This window comes from Momordica charantia (genome assembly GCF_013281855.1).
Source record: "Momordica charantia cultivar OHB3-1 chromosome 8 unlocalized genomic scaffold, Mcharantia_2.0 BLBB01000008.1, whole genome shotgun sequence".
Lineage (NCBI taxonomy): Eukaryota > Viridiplantae > Streptophyta > Magnoliopsida > Cucurbitales > Cucurbitaceae > Momordica > Momordica charantia.
In genome coordinates this window covers 17,187,668-17,203,471 of record NW_028275166.1, presented here as the reverse complement: position 1 = coordinate 17,203,471, position 15,804 = coordinate 17,187,668, and the positions used below count along the sequence as shown (strand labels likewise).

The following is a 15,804-nucleotide window of genomic DNA, read 5'->3' as shown; positions in this document are numbered from 1 at the left end:
AATGTAACATCATATACATTATATACATTCCCTGATATATAATTTGAACATTTCAAATTCTGTCACAATCTTGATTCTCGTTTTACCCGTTGTGAGCTAGTAAGGGGATCTAATGGACCTGCAGATCAGAAGCTCCAATGATTCGAGAGTAATCAGTCAAACTTATTAATCGAGTTAATCAACATTCATTAACTGCGGATCACTACACTAAAGACCCGCATCTGCACTCTTCTCAGTGCATAATATTTTTGTGTCCATAGATGTATGACCATTAACGACAAGTCAATCATTCACGAGTGCTCCTAACTCTAGATTAGTCAAATTTTCGTTTTACCCTTAATTACATTTTGCTCCTTAAATATCACTGCTCCTCTAATGAACAACCCAGTTATGGTCCGACCAATAACCGGAAGTCCGTCTCCGGCCAGTGAGAGGATGAGGCATATTGTTTAAGTCCCAGAATCAACATGTAAGGAAACGCTCATCTACTTCCCTAAAGTCGGGAAGAAGTGAATTCTATCTTACATAGTTATGTTCCTAGCTCCCCACTCGGTCCCGTCACTAAAATGGTAGGATTATTGAGTCGGCAACCCAGGTCACTCTCACCCATACAAATTAGAGGACGATCCTTTATAGGCAGGAATCCATAACTCGCTCAAGATTAAAATCGAATTACCTGGTCATCCTATAAGATAAGAATATATTGACTAATATTGTTAGAGCCAATGATTAATTATTTCACGGTCGAGTCTTATACAAACTCATTGTATAGGATACCCCCATTCACATGTCTCTACATGAACGACCTAGATAAAGTCGTTTGTATCCACAGTGTTACCAAGATAAGGTACCCAACCTCATCCGGAACATTAGTCATTTGTATATCAAATATATATTGTATATCAAATATATACATTGTATATTAAATATATATTGTATATCAAATATATACATTGTATATCAAATATATACTATCCAGTTACATTAAATAACCTTGGATCTTAGTTTATTGGAATACGAGTAATGCAACGAAATAATAAGATAACTCTTTATTGAATAAACAATTTGTTCATAAATTACAAATATAGGAGCTAACGGCACCAAATCCAACAATCTCCCACTTGTCTGAAAGCGAGTGGGATGTACAAGTATTACAATGAACTAGGGCATACAATATACCCAATAACATCTCCCACATGTCCTATATTAAATAACACATGTCTCGTAAACCTAGACTCTATAGATGACCCTCAAATACTTTAGCTGTGAGAGCCTTTATAAACGAATCAATAATATTGTTCCTCTCAAGTTTTTCATTTGGAATTGTGTTGCCAACCAGTTTTTTAACTTCTGTGAGAAGACCTACATCATTCCCAATGAGTAGGATGTCATCAACGTATAAACTAGGAAAGCTACAGTACTATTGACAACCTTCTTGTAAACACAAGGTTCATCAACGTTTTGTCAAAGCCATAAGATTTGACCGCAATGTCAGACCTTATTTTCCAGGATCTCAAAGCTTGTTTCAACCATAAATGAATCTCTTAAGCTTGCAAACTTTTTGACCATGTTCTATGAATCCTTCTGGTTGAGTCATGTAAATGCTATTATTAAGATATGATACGAATCCATTTGTGACCAATTACATATATCAAAGGAGCAATTATTACAAGAAAGGCAAGGAAGATTCAAGAGGCTTCCACACTGCACCTTCAAAAGCTTGTTAATGCACAAGAACCAACAAAGAGTTTTGAGCCCGAATTTATTCATAATGTTACTTCAATGAGTCAAGAAGAGAATGAAGCAAAGATGGCACGGGAAAAGTTGTCTATTTTGAGAGATGGCACGGAGGACAAAAAAAGTGTGCAGATTCGTGAACAGGTGCCTTTGCAGATTGCACCTCTTTGGAGTTTGTGAAGTCAAAAGTTGTCAAACCATATCCAAATGTGAAGCGCCTCCTACAGCACATAGATAAGACCATTTGAAGCATGACTACGTTTTCTGATCCGCATTTAAGTGTCTAGAATGATGTGCAATCAAGTTTTAATTTGCATGTCTTATTTTCTACAATTTGCATTAAGTAGTATTTTGAAAAACTTTTGGTGTTCTTATGTTGAACGACCATTTGGCCTATTTAAAGGCTTGTAATGCTCTTGTTATGGATAACTTAAGATTGAAACATATTGGAATTCAAGAACTTTTGTTCCTTAACACATCTGGTGTTGCTTCTTTCAAATCATGCTTTAGGTATGATGTTAAATCGATTCATTGGATTAGTCTTGATCAAGCTAATTCTGGAGTGAGTCGTCTTAGGATCTAGGAGTGACCATCGTAGATTCTAAGTCCGATCTAAGAGTGATTCATCTTCTAACCTTACTCTTGGTTGGAATTATTCTGTAAGTGAGTCGTTTTTGTGAATGTTTGCAAGGATCCTAGAAGGACCTCTAGCTTTGTAAACACGAGCAACCTTCGCGCTTATCATTTGGTATCAGAGCATTGGTCGACATCCTTTGGCCGGCTCTAGAGGTGAAATATCTTTACTTTGTCTAATTTTATATTTTGTCATTTTTTCTTTTTTCGAAAGTAGTTCTTACAAAGTGTAGCAAGACATACTACAACTTGCCTTGAAATTCTTGTATTTTTGCTCTCGGATTATTAGCAAAGAAAAAAAAAATAGAAGCAAAAGAGAAAAAAAAAACAGAAGCAAAAGAAACAAAAATCAATAGCAAAAGAAAGAAAACAGTAGCACAAAAAAAAAGCATTCGAAGATCCGAGGCACATGAAAAGTTCTTTTCATTATGTTGTGTTTTGTTTAAATTATCAAGTTTTTTATCCTAAGATTGAGTTGCTGTAGTCTTAGTTTGTGAGAGTTGATCATTGAATTAGTTATATCAAGCTTTAAGCAAGATTGCACCAAAATTTAAGCCAACCCTTACATCTTTGACCTAGTACCAAAAGCCTACCCTCGAGTGATAAACACGAGTGTCCTTGAGTGAAATCCTAGTGAGAGGAGTGGAAAGGTCCTTATTTTGTTATTTTATTTTTCTAACAAAATGTCACAGGGAGTACCGCAAGATCCTACTATGGCCATTCTTCAATCAATTCAAGGTATGGTGGAAATGATGAGGGAAGATAGGCAGGAAAGAAGGGTGCAACAACGAAGAGAAGAACGAGTCTTACAGGAAGATGAAGGTATGTTTGACTTCGATGTACAAAAAGAACAAGTTGGGAGTAGAGGAAGGAATAACTTTGCCAACATTATGCAACCGAGGATATGGGAAAGAGTAAATGAAAAGAGAGATGGTGGAGCTAAACTCAAAATTCCACCATTTAGTGGAACGGCGGACCCCGATGCTTACTTGCGATGGGAAAGGAAGATAGAACGTGTATTTCATTGCTCTACATATAGTGAAAATAAGAAGATGAGACTTGTCATTGCCGAATTCATTAATCATGCTAATGAATGGTATCAACATCTCAAATCCGAGAAAAGAAGGAAAGATGAGGATCAAATAGAAACTTGGGAAAAACTCAAAGAAGCCATGAGAATGAGGTATGCTCCCAAACATTATAAAAATGATTTGAAAACTAAACTGCAAGCTTTGAGGCAGAGAACAAAAAGTGTTGATGAGTATTATCAAGAGATGGTGATTTTAATGGAAAAAGCACACATTCGAGAAGAAGAGGAAGAAACCATGTCTAGATTCCTTGGAGGTTTGAATCTGGAAATTGTTCATCATATTGATAGAAATCCACCACCTTACTTGGAAGATATGTATCACCATGCTATCAAAATTGAAGATCAATTGAGGAAAGAAGAGGAGCATTCCAAATGGAATGAATTCATGCAACCAAAAGGGAAGTTTGGTGCTGTCAAAAGAGTGAAGGCCGAGAGCTCCAATGCCAAAAACAATGAAGTTCCAAAGGAGGTAAGGGAGAAGACTAATTCTCTTACATGTTGGAAGTGCAAAGGGTTTGGACACATGAGCAAAGAATGTGTCAATAAAGAAGTCATGGTGATAAGAAATGGTGTTGTTGATTCAAATGATGCTTGTGAGAAATATGATGCAAAATTTGAGGAAGATTCTAAAGCACATGTTGATGAATTTATTGAACAAGATCGCAAAGATTCTGATTTTGATAAAAGTGAATTCAAAGAAAAGAGAGAAAGAGAAGAGTTAAGAGAAAGGAATTCAAAGGAGAAAGAAGAGGAAAATAGCAAGATCCAATCCATTTGTCAATATAAGTCAAATCTTATAGCATTGTTGCATAAGGACCCTTACTATCAAGCTCACATATTTTATCCTAGTCTTTCTACTTTTCTAAGATTTTTGCAGGAAGTTCCAACTTTTCAATTCAAGCATGATCGAATACAAGAAACAAAGGAAGCTATAAAGGAGCCAAGAAGAGTTATCCTATCATCTTCTCATGATCTTGAGATTGTCTTACAAGGTAAGTATAAAATATATCTTGATTTTAAAGATACTAACTTGCTTCCTTATTGTGTAGGTAACCATGGACATAAGAAACGTAAGGTGAAAGGCATTGTGGAAAACTACTTATCCAAGAATTTGTATAAAGAATTCCATGGTCGAGAAAGCAGAATGTTATGTTGGAGAATGCAAATGCAAAGTACCAAGTGGAGGAAAAATAAATCCGAGCACAATTTCAACAAACCAAGTGATTGGGTTTGGAAGCACTTTTGGAAGGAACGAAGAATTTGTCCAAGTCCAAACATAAGAAGACTAAGAAGGATGATATTACATGAAGACTTCAAGATTGCACTTCAAGGAAGTCAAAAAGTGGTGTTAACTCAAAGAAGGCAAACAAGAAAGGGCCATAGAAATTTTCAAGAAGAAAGAAGTGACATGTCCAACGAAGAAAATCATAAATCTTCAAGCTCCAATATACAACTCACAAGGTAAGGAACAAGTTGTTAAGGCTTATCATTGGACTAACTTGATTCGTTTTGATGAAGGAAATGAAAACCTTGATTTGAGGACAAATCCTTTTAAAGAAAGGGGGGATGATACGAATCCATTTGTGACCAATTACATATATCAAAGGAGCAATTATTACAAGAAAGGCAAGGAAGATTCAAGAGGCTTTCACGCTGCACCTTCAAAAGGTTGTTAATGCACAAGAACCAACAAAGAGTTTTGAGCCCGAATTTATTCATAATGTTACTTCAATGAGTCAAGAAGAGAATGGAGGAAAGATGGCACGGGAAAAGTTGTCTATTTTGAGAGATGGCACGGAGGACAAAAAAAGTGTGCAGATTCGTGAACAGGTGCCTTTGCAGATTGCACCTCTTTGGAGTTTGTGAAGTCAAAAGTTGTCAAACCATATCCAAATGTGAAGCGCCTCCTACAGCACATAGATAAGACCATTTGAAGCATGACTACGTTTTCTGATCCGCATTTAAGTGTCTAGAATGATGTGCAATCAAGTTTTAATTTGCATGTCTTATTTTCTACAATTTGCATTAAGTAGTATTTTGAAAAACTTTTGGTGTTCTTATGTTGAACGACCATTTGGCCTATTTAAAGGCTTGTAATGCTCTTGTTATGGATAACTTAAGATTGAAACATATTGGAATTCAAGAACTTTTGTTCCTTAACACATCTGGTGTTGCTTCTTTCAAATCTTGCTTTAGGTTTGATGTTAAACCGATTCATTGGATTAGTCTTGATCAAGCTAATTCTGGAGTGAGTCGTCTTAGGATCTAGGAGTGACCATCGTAGATTCTAAGTCCGATCTAAGAGTGATTCATCTTCTAACCTTACTCTTGGTTGGAATCATTCGGTAAGTTAGTCGTTTTTGTGAATGTTTGCAAGGATCGTAGAAGGACCTCTAGCTTTGTAAACACGAGCAACCTTCGCGCTTATCAAGATAGCCACTAAATAAAATAGTTAGCTTAACTTCCATTTGCCATGTCTCATAGTCATAATATATGGCAATGGCTAAGAGAATTCAGATAGACTTCAACATGGTAACATGAGAGAAAGTTTCTTTATAATCAACTCCCTCCTGCTAGGTATAACCCTTTGCCACGAGTCTAGCCTTAAAGGTCTGAACCTTTCCATTGGAGTACATAGACTCCATTTCTTGATCCAAAGCTTTGACCCATTCATCTTTGTCAACATCTTTCATTGTTTGTTTATAAGACAATGGATCCTCAACAGCATCATCAGGTATGATGACCTGGGATTCTATTAATCCCACATAACGGTCAGGTTGAGTTACAACCCTCCTACTACGTCGAGGCCGTCTCAAATCTTGTGAAGTTTGATGTTGGCTTGATGTACTGGTCCAATACTATCAGCAACTCTTGCTGTCGTACTGATAGCTTCATTAGAAATTTCATTTAACACAATTTACTACGTGGTTTATGATCTCTTATTTGGTCTTCTTCTAGGAAAGTAGCATTTGTCCATAGAAATACTTTATTTTCCTTAAGATCGAGGAAGTAATCACCTCTGGTTTCTTTGGGATAACCTACAAATAGCATACCTTTGAACGTGGTTCCCATTTTTTTGGGTTTGCGACAAGCACTATGCTGAACATCCCTAAACTCTAAAGTGTCTTAAACTAGGTTTATGACCTCTCCAAAGTTCAAACGGTGTTTCAGAAACACTCTTTGATGAAACATTATTCAGGATATAAACTACAATCTCTGCATAATCTCATAACGAGTCAGGCAATTAAGCATAACTCATCATTGACCGAACCATGTCTAGTAGGGTTCTGTTTCTCCTTTCTGACACAACATTTGTGGTGTACAGGGTGCTGAGAGTTGGAAGCGATTCCGTGACCTATCATATAATCTCGAAATCGTAAGTCCATGTACTCATCACCACGATCTGATCGAAATGTTTTAATGGACTTGCCTAATGAATTTCCAACTTCAGGTTTATACTCTTTGAACTTTTCAAGAACTTCTGACTTATGTTGCATGAGGTAGAGATACCCAAATCTTTAATAATCATCTGTGAAAGAGATGAAATATTCATACCCACCCCGAGCTCGAACATTCATCGGACGACAAAGGTTTGATTGTATAAGTTCTAAGGGTTCTTTGGCTCTATACCCCTCTGCTGTAAAAGGCCTTTTAGTCATTTTACCCTCAAGGCATGATTCACATAGTGGTAACGAGTTGTCGTCTAACTTACTTAGGAGACCGCTCTTAACTAGTTTCTCAATCCTATTGAGATTAATGTGGCCAAGCCTCAGGTGCCAACGATGGACATTTTTTTTAAACAATTTAGTGTTTATAATTGTTTTAGTTAAAGCTAGTCTTAGTATGTATAAATTATTTTCTAATCTTGCTGAACAAATTTCAACACCTTTTCTTATAATAAACACTTCATTAGAAAGAAAAAAATTGACATAGATTGTTCAAGTAAGCAAGCAACAGAAATTAAATTCATCTTCATTTGAGGGACAATGTATATATCATCTAATAACATGTATCTATGCTTGCTGAAAAATAACTTGACGCTGCCCACTGCAACAGTACGGATGATCTCTTTGATTCCTACTCTAAGAGACATCTCTCTGACCTCCAACTGCCTCTAAGAACTAATTTCCTATAAAGAAGATTAAACATGATTGGTGGCTCCCAAATTAATTATCCAAGCATAATCATTATTCTCCACCAAAAATGTTTCTAGAACGAGTAAATCGAATTTACATTCTTTTGCTTTCTTCTTCTCAACCAAGTACTTCGGACAATTCCTCTTCTAGTGCCCGTTAACACCACAGTGAAAACATTTTCCTTTGTCTGCAGCCTTAGCCTTCTTCCCCTTTTGGGCAGAAACGGGGACAATTTTATTCCCATGTCCACCATTCTTTTTGTTGAAGTTCTTCGAACCCGAAGAAGAAGGTCCAGGCTTAGTCACATAGGTCGAACATCTGTAGAAGTTTTTATTGGAGGTGAAAACATTTGCCTTCCCTTCAAGTCCCTTGTTTTTCATGAGGGACTCGTAAGTCTGGAGTTCGTTGAGGAGTGTGGTGAGGTTGTATTCCAGTTTATTCATCATAGAGTTACTGCGAAACTGAAGGAAGCTCTTCGGAAGATACTCCAGAATAAAACTGACTTGGTTGGACGCATTTATGACAGCGTCATTCATCTTCGCCACGTTGAAGTGGACCATCATACTGAGAACATATTCTCGGACAGATGTTCCCTCATCCATCCGTGAGTTGAAGATGAATTGAGAGCTTCATGCATTGCTTACGAGGAAAGTTTTCCAAACATAACACGCAATGAATCCATGATCTTGAATGCAGTGATCATGGTCTCATGCTTCTTGGCCAAAACATCAGATAGGCTGGCCAAGATGTAGACTCTTGAATTGGCCTTTGTCCACCTGTCATATGGGCCATGAACAACTTTCGTGGTGTCAAGTCCAAGGGCCTCCGGACAAGCCTCCATTAAGGCAAAGTTGAGATCATCTACTACGAATATGGTGTTAAGGTTTGTTTTCCACGTGGGATAGTTATCCTCAATCAGTTTATCGGCGCTGAGAAGTGAAATTAAAGACGTACAGATAATTGCTAAAACAAACAAATTATTTATATTAGAACTTTGCAAAAACTCTTTAAACCAATTATAGTTTAGCAAAAGTAATCAAGCACCCTAAAAAAAATGGTTTTGCAACGACGCTTCAGTGATTTAGAGAAACAACTACCGTAAGGCAGACAACTACTCCTTCACTGAATTGAGACGTTCTAAACTAAATTTTTCACCAGAATAACTCTTATTCCTATAAACATTAGTCACCGTTTATTTGGTCAGAAAATTGCTAAGAGCCAGTTTGGTAACGTTTTTATTTCTTATTTATGTTTCTTTATTTCTAATGAAAAAAAAAATGTATTGCAAGTTCCAACCTCCAAGAATTCAATTATGATAAAATAATCTTTTTATTTATGTTTTGGAACAAATTGGAAATGGGAACAATAAAGGAGAAACTTTTTTTTGTTTCCAAAATTTCTATACAATTGTGAGAATGTTACCAAAAAAGGAGAAAAAAGAAACAAAGTTAATTGTAAAATGCTTAGATTTCTTAAGAAAATTAGAAATGAGGAACCAGAAACAGGAACGTTACCAAACGGGCCCTAACTAGCTGAACAATTCCCTGTAAGTGTGACCCACCATTTTCAGACCTCAAAGGTCTGCCCCAATAATCCCGTCGTAGGGAAGGACAATATTTGAGCAAAACATAAGAAACCTTAATCAATTTATGGAGTTTGCCTTGGTTTCGATTCCATACAATGGACCCTCGTAGGGAGGATCGCTCTAGGACGACACGCATGTCATGTATGAAATCTTACGATGCAAACTAATGGTGGAGACCATAGGATGTGTTGTCACACGTCCTTCTCCCACTTACTATGAATACTATCTCTATTCACCTCGATATTGAACCATGCAAACACCTTTCATAGGGAGGTCGCACCCAGGGCGACACAAGGTCGAGCATGGAACTCAAAGTGTTGACTTTAAGGAGAAACATGAGAAAAAAGATATATGATATATACCTTGTATATCAAAAATATACGTAATATATTACATATTCTCTTTTCTCCCACTTAGTATTCTAAGAGTAGGGTATATTACTTAAGTAAATTCCGGCTAAGTGAAATTAACTAAGTCAATTTTTAGTCGGCCCAATATAACTATTTTGGGTAGTTGTACACTAATGTTTTAGTTTATTAAACGTTTTAATAAACTAATGACATTATTGTATGCATATAAAAATATTGACTAATTCAACCCCTATATCAGTTCATAGGTAGAGGTGTTCCTTTACGGTCAGCTTAAGTACCTCAACATAGACAGAACATTGCTAAGACAAAGTTCCCTTATAAGCAATATTTTATAATTAAGTTTTTTTTTCTATAAGAAAAAACTCTATTCTTATTAGGAAAAAAAACTTTGACGTAAGATTTAATTAATTAATTTAAAAACTCTTTTTAAAACAAATTAATTAACCCTAAACATGCAATACTAAGCTTTAAATATACATATAACAATTACACATATAATTAAACTTATATAAAACAATTACATTTACTAAAGAAATTTCATGCTCAATGCAACTTATTTTTCCATTAATTAACATAACAATTATATTAATTACAAGAAAAATACAACATCCTTCATATAAAATTTTTATTAATACAATGCATTATCTTGCTTTAACCTATGGTGGGATTTTAATCTAAATGACATACTTTATGCATCATATGTTTAATTAAACATACATTCGTAATGCATATAATGGTTAAATAAGTAGCAAATTGGACTTGGTTTCTGCATCCTAGAAGTATATCAAATTAATATAATCATGACAATATTAATTTAATTTAATCTAAGCAAAACGGAAAAAAAATCAAAACAAAAATATAATAGTTAAATAAGTAGCAAATTGGACTTGGTTTCGGCATCCTATAAGCATATTAAATTAATATAATCATGACTATATTAATTTAATTTAATATAAGAAATGTGGAAAAAAAATCAAAACAAAATAAACAAATCTGTCGCTACTTGAACCCTATCTATTTCGACAGGGTAACATTAGATACTCAAGGAAATGTCTCAAAATTGTATTTATTTATGCAATCTGCATGTATTTGACTTAATGTTTTAATGTGAATTTTTTTTCCCAGATTTACGAACACATCCTCGGGTCTTCTCCTTTAACATCGAAAATTCTACTAAATCGTGGCCAAAAACTTCCGAATTCATCCAGCAAGTACGATACAAACTTACAAAATGATTTACAACATTAAATGCCCAAAAACATCGGGCCCTTTACATTAATCAAATCAAACGAATTTGTAAATCTAATCGGCCGTTTGTTTTGTGGGAATCTAAGATTCCCGTGAGACGGGCATCTGGATTCTCGCGTTTGTTTTGTGGTAATGTAAGATACCATTTGGAAGGCATCCGAGTCTATTTGGATGCCCTCTTGAAATATGGATTTCCATGATTCCCATGTCGAAGACATTATATGTTGACATTTTTACCCCTTCGTTATTTTTTCATATATTTTCTTTTATCAAATTTCTTTAGTTTGATTTGTAATTTTATAGTTCAAATAAATTAATATACTCATTGACTTGTAAGCAATTAAGTATATTTATATATTACATGTATATATAAAATAAACTTCAATTAAATTATATAATATCTCCATTTACTTTATGAATTATTACGAATAATATCTATAATCTTAAATACATAATTTTAAAGCAACATTTTTTTAACGATCAGCTTACCTTTGATATTTTTCTTCTTAAAAGAATATAATTTGATAATATAATAAATGAATTTTACCCCATATAATAGTAAGTATATAATTGTATTTATTAAAAAATATTAAAGTTGAAAATGAAATTTATATTTATTAATTACTTTTAAAAATATCTTATATTAATATGAATTCTACCTAATAACATGCAAAAATTAATACATATATGCAATTAGTATAAAAATACCTAAAATATTAAATTAATTTTAAGAAAATCTATTATAAATATGAATTATATTAGATTAATGTATAAATTATATAAATATTCGTAAGGGCGTTTTTGGAACATTATATAAATTTAGAACATTCTCATGAATAAATCCTGCAAAACAAACGTGGCTATCAATATATTCTCGGACATCCTTATATATCTTCCTATGAAACAGACATGACCATATGGAGATACCGGACATCTAAAATTCCAGGCATTTGAAGATGTAGGACATCTGCATTCCCAAATAACAAATGACCCTTAAATACCAAAACCAACAAACATCCAATTGCAAAACCAATAAACCTTAAACATCAAAATGAAGAAGAAAACCCACCATGTTCTGTGCAAAATTTCAATAGAAAATTTAGAACTAAAAACCGCACTCTGATACCAATTTAATTTAGGGAATGTGAATCTCGGAGCAGAAGTAGTATAACGCGTTTTTTATTTTTTTTTTGAAATTTATAACACATAAAAATATAAAACAGGGAAGAATGTTGGATTTTAGTGTAATCCCCACTGAGACAACACTACTAGATTTTCCTCACTATGTCTCTCAGTCGAGAATCCGGATTGTGGGATCCAATTGCAGGGGGTAAGAAAGTTAAAAATAGTTTTTTTAGCCTTTAGCACATTTTTAGGGTTCATTATATTTATAGAGACGGAAAATCGTATCACAAGATATCTTATCCTTTTGGATATAGGATATCTTCCCCGAATCTAAATCTCAAGATCATCAATATCATCTTCTTTTTATTTAATTAATAATAAACAAACTAATTAAATCAATTAACAATTAATTAATTTAATTATTAATTATTTATCTAATTAATTTAATTAATAATTATTAATATAATTAATAATTAATTAATTTAAATCCAAATATTAGTCAAATGAATAAATAATTAACAATTAATTATTTAACTTTTAATTAAATATCACATATTTAATTAAAACTATATCTTTGAATCATATTCAAATGCATCTCTCTTGTATAATCTTTAGTTTTAATAGGAATACAATTCATATTAATTATTTGAATCATATTCAAATATTTCTCTCATAACATATAGTTTAATTATTGAATCTTTCTTTAAAAATAAACTATATATATAATGTATCATCATATACATTATATATATTCCCTGACATATAATTCAAACATTTCAAATTATGTCAAAATTTTCATCCTAGTTGTTTTACCCGTTGTGAGATAGCAAGGGATTTAATGGACCTAAAGATCAGAAGCTCCAACGATACGAGATTAATCAGTCAAACTCATGAACTGAGTTAATCAACATTCGTTAACTGCAGGTCACTCCACTAAAGACCCGCAACTGCACTCTTCCCACTGCATAATATTTTCGTGTCCACGGATGTACGACCATTAATGACAAGTCAATCCTTCACGAGTGCTCGTAACTCTAGTTGGGTCAAATTACGGTTTTACTCTTGAGTTACATCTTGGTCCTTAAATACCACTGTTCGTCTAATGAACAAATTAGTTATGGTCGAACAAATAACGAGAAGTCCTTCTCGGGCTAGTGAGAGGGTGGAGCCCATTGTTCAAGTTCCAGAGTCAGCATATAAGGGAACACTCATCTACTTCACAATTTATTTATTTATTTTTTTTATATATAGAAATTGCTTCGTTTTGTTTTCTTTTTATGCAATCTCAAACAAATGTTTCTAACCATTTTGTAAGTTATCAAATTTTCGCTATGACCTTCTTTTTTATCACTAGTTTTTTAGAATTTAAAATGTTGAAAGCACATGAATGTAGAGTAACGTCTCTGGTTACTCTAAGTCCAAAAAGTCACATCATTACAAACCAACTTTATTGGTTCAACTCTTCAATTGATATCAATAGTTTGAGTTTCATTTCATCCCGTCCATATAGTTTTTAAAGTTTAAATTTCACCCATATAAACTAAATAATTGTTTTGACAGATTAAAAAAAAACAAATAGAACAATGACACAGCTAAATCCAACGTTGAACTTCTAAATATTATAGATATTTATGTCTTCAAAATAAACACAACTTTAGAACGTTATATATAAACCACCATGGTGAACAATAGCACCAAATTATTCAGATTATGGATAAACATTATTATTGCATGAGATTAAAGAGTTTTTAAAATATAAAGCTATTAGCGCAGTTGGAACTAGCAGGATTGCAGTTGATAAGCGTGACACCATCATCATCAAAACACATCACAATCTCTATCAATCGAACATTCCTACCCGTTCCTCTACAGCGAAGAACTGGTTCCTTTCCGAATTGTGCTCGGATGGCACTTTGCACTCTTTGCCTCGATTTGGTGCGCCCATTTGGAGCTAACCCACCAACTCTGAGGGCGTTCATAAGGTCAAGACTATCCCTCATATTAATGGCCATTTGAAAGTATGCTTTCATGTCAAACTTACTCTCTGAGCAAATTCCATGTTTGTTCCACTCATGTCCCCAAAAAAATCTATTATTTCCCGTTATAACATTTGGCCAAACTCTGTTCAGATCATTTTGTAAATGGGAAACCTGAAACCAAAACCATTTTCTAGGGTTAGACTAATATTATTTGGTGGTAGGCAAAAAAATAAATACTAAATAAATTGAATTACAAAAAAATGAAGAGGGACTGAAAATTTTACATTTTAATTGTATATTTAATATTGCAACTCTGAATTTTTTAATCAACAAAGTTGAATAAATGATTCCAAATAGTATGATTTGAAGTATTTTAATTGATTCTAAATTATTTATTTCATTTTTTCGAGAACGATTTGTAATTTATATAAAAAAAATTGTAATGAATATAATTAAAAAAAAATTGTTTGATGTTCGCTGGATAACAAAATCAAACAAAAGTTTACGAATAATATTGTTTGGCAAACTAAATAATGTAATTGAAAAACTTATAAAAACAATATAATTTTGAAAATAGAATATAAAAAATATAGTTTAAATCACAATTTGGAAGTCAATATATTTTATAAACTAATGTAAAGAATAAAGTGATATTTGCCTGTTCCATCTTAAAACTATCTTACCATAGAATAGTAGTATATTAGATCTTTTGATATGAGATGTCACTCATTATTTTGGACTCATCAATCTTGGCTGAATATCATTTTTGCACGCTCGTTTGAGTTTATTCAGCTCTTAATTATATCATGTCAAGATTCATGAAATTTCATCTCAAAATCAATTAGTTGTTAGGTCGTCGTTTGATATTTACCGCGTGGGATCCTCAACAGCCATATCAAAGATCATGTTTTGAACGAAATTTTCATATTACTTTAATTTTGATTAAAAAAAAGTTGTAAATCATATTACTTTAATTTTGATTTTTCTTCTTTTTTTCAAGTACAACATGTGGAAGTAGAGGATTAAACTCACAACCTCTTGATTGGAAAAAAGTAGGCTCGCTCTAGCATTTCAATCTTGGTTTATTAACCAAAAAAAAAAAGTTAAATTAATTAATTTAGCTTAAAATTACATGAAAGTCTACGTGTCCAATAATTTATGTCTGAACATGCTTTAACTAATATAATTTTAACACTAACCAATAACAATTTAAAATCCATCCAGGTTTAAATTTTCTTAGAATTCACCGAAAGATAAATAAATTAATAAAAGAGTAATGAGAGCAATTTAGAGAAAAACAGTTAAATAAAGGAATAATATAAACATTTTTAATTTACCAAAAAGCAAATTTGAAGTGTTTGAGTTTTACCTGGGTGAAATCGAAACGAGTGCCAGAGCAATTAATCACAGAGGTACCTCCCTTTTGAGGCCACAAGCCATGGACGGTAAAGGTTCGTAGCCCTTGTCCGACACATCGACCTTGCTGAAAGTTACAAACAGCTGGTGGCCATTGTTGAACGAACCAAAAGTTATCGAAAGCTTGTGATTTAACAACGGGGAAGAAGATAGTTATGGTTAAGGCAAACATGAGCACAACTTCTCTTTTTGAGATAACCATTTCTCTTCTCATGTTTAAAATCCAAACCTGGTGAGAATGGTGTTCCTCACCACCTCTATTTATTCTAAAAATTTTCAGATCTGTTTGTTTCTCTGCAATTATTGTGGCGTCTGCAGCATGTACATGCCCGCTTGATAAGGGAAAAGTTTATCATCTTTGTTATCATCATTATTAAGCTACAATACATTATCCTTCCAAAACTAGTTGTTGTTTTTTTTTTTTTTTTAATTATCATTTATAGTTATCTTGTTTTTTTCCCGAGAACTTTAATTGTTATATTTT

General features: G+C 33.3%; 1 protein-coding gene across 1 annotated transcript; it reads right to left on the bottom strand.

Moving 5' to 3' along the window:
• Nucleotides 1–13,518: 13,518 nt before the first annotated feature.
• Nucleotides 13,519–15,569, bottom strand: LOC111012440 (ribonuclease MC-like). The gene is made up of 2 exons (XM_022286588.2): nucleotides 15,274–15,569; nucleotides 13,519–14,075 (listed from the first exon to the last, which is right to left on the bottom strand). Exons 1-2 carry the CDS (start codon nucleotides 15,532–15,534, stop codon nucleotides 13,674–13,676), a joined length of 663 nt encoding a protein of 220 aa, XP_022142280.1. The 5' UTR covers nucleotides 15,535–15,569; the 3' UTR covers nucleotides 13,519–13,673.
• Nucleotides 15,570–15,804: the final 235 nt, after the last annotated feature.

Excerpts from the sequence above, each read along its gene's own strand:
- LOC111012440 (XM_022286588.2), bottom strand. The coding sequence starts at position 15,534 with ATGAGAAGAGAAATGGTTATCTCAAAAAGAGAAGTTGTGCTCATGTTT. Across the intron at positions 14,076-15,273 it reads CTCGTTTCGATTTCACCCAG|GTTTCCCATTTACAAAATGA; the intron begins GTAAAACTCAAA and ends TTTTGGTTTCAG.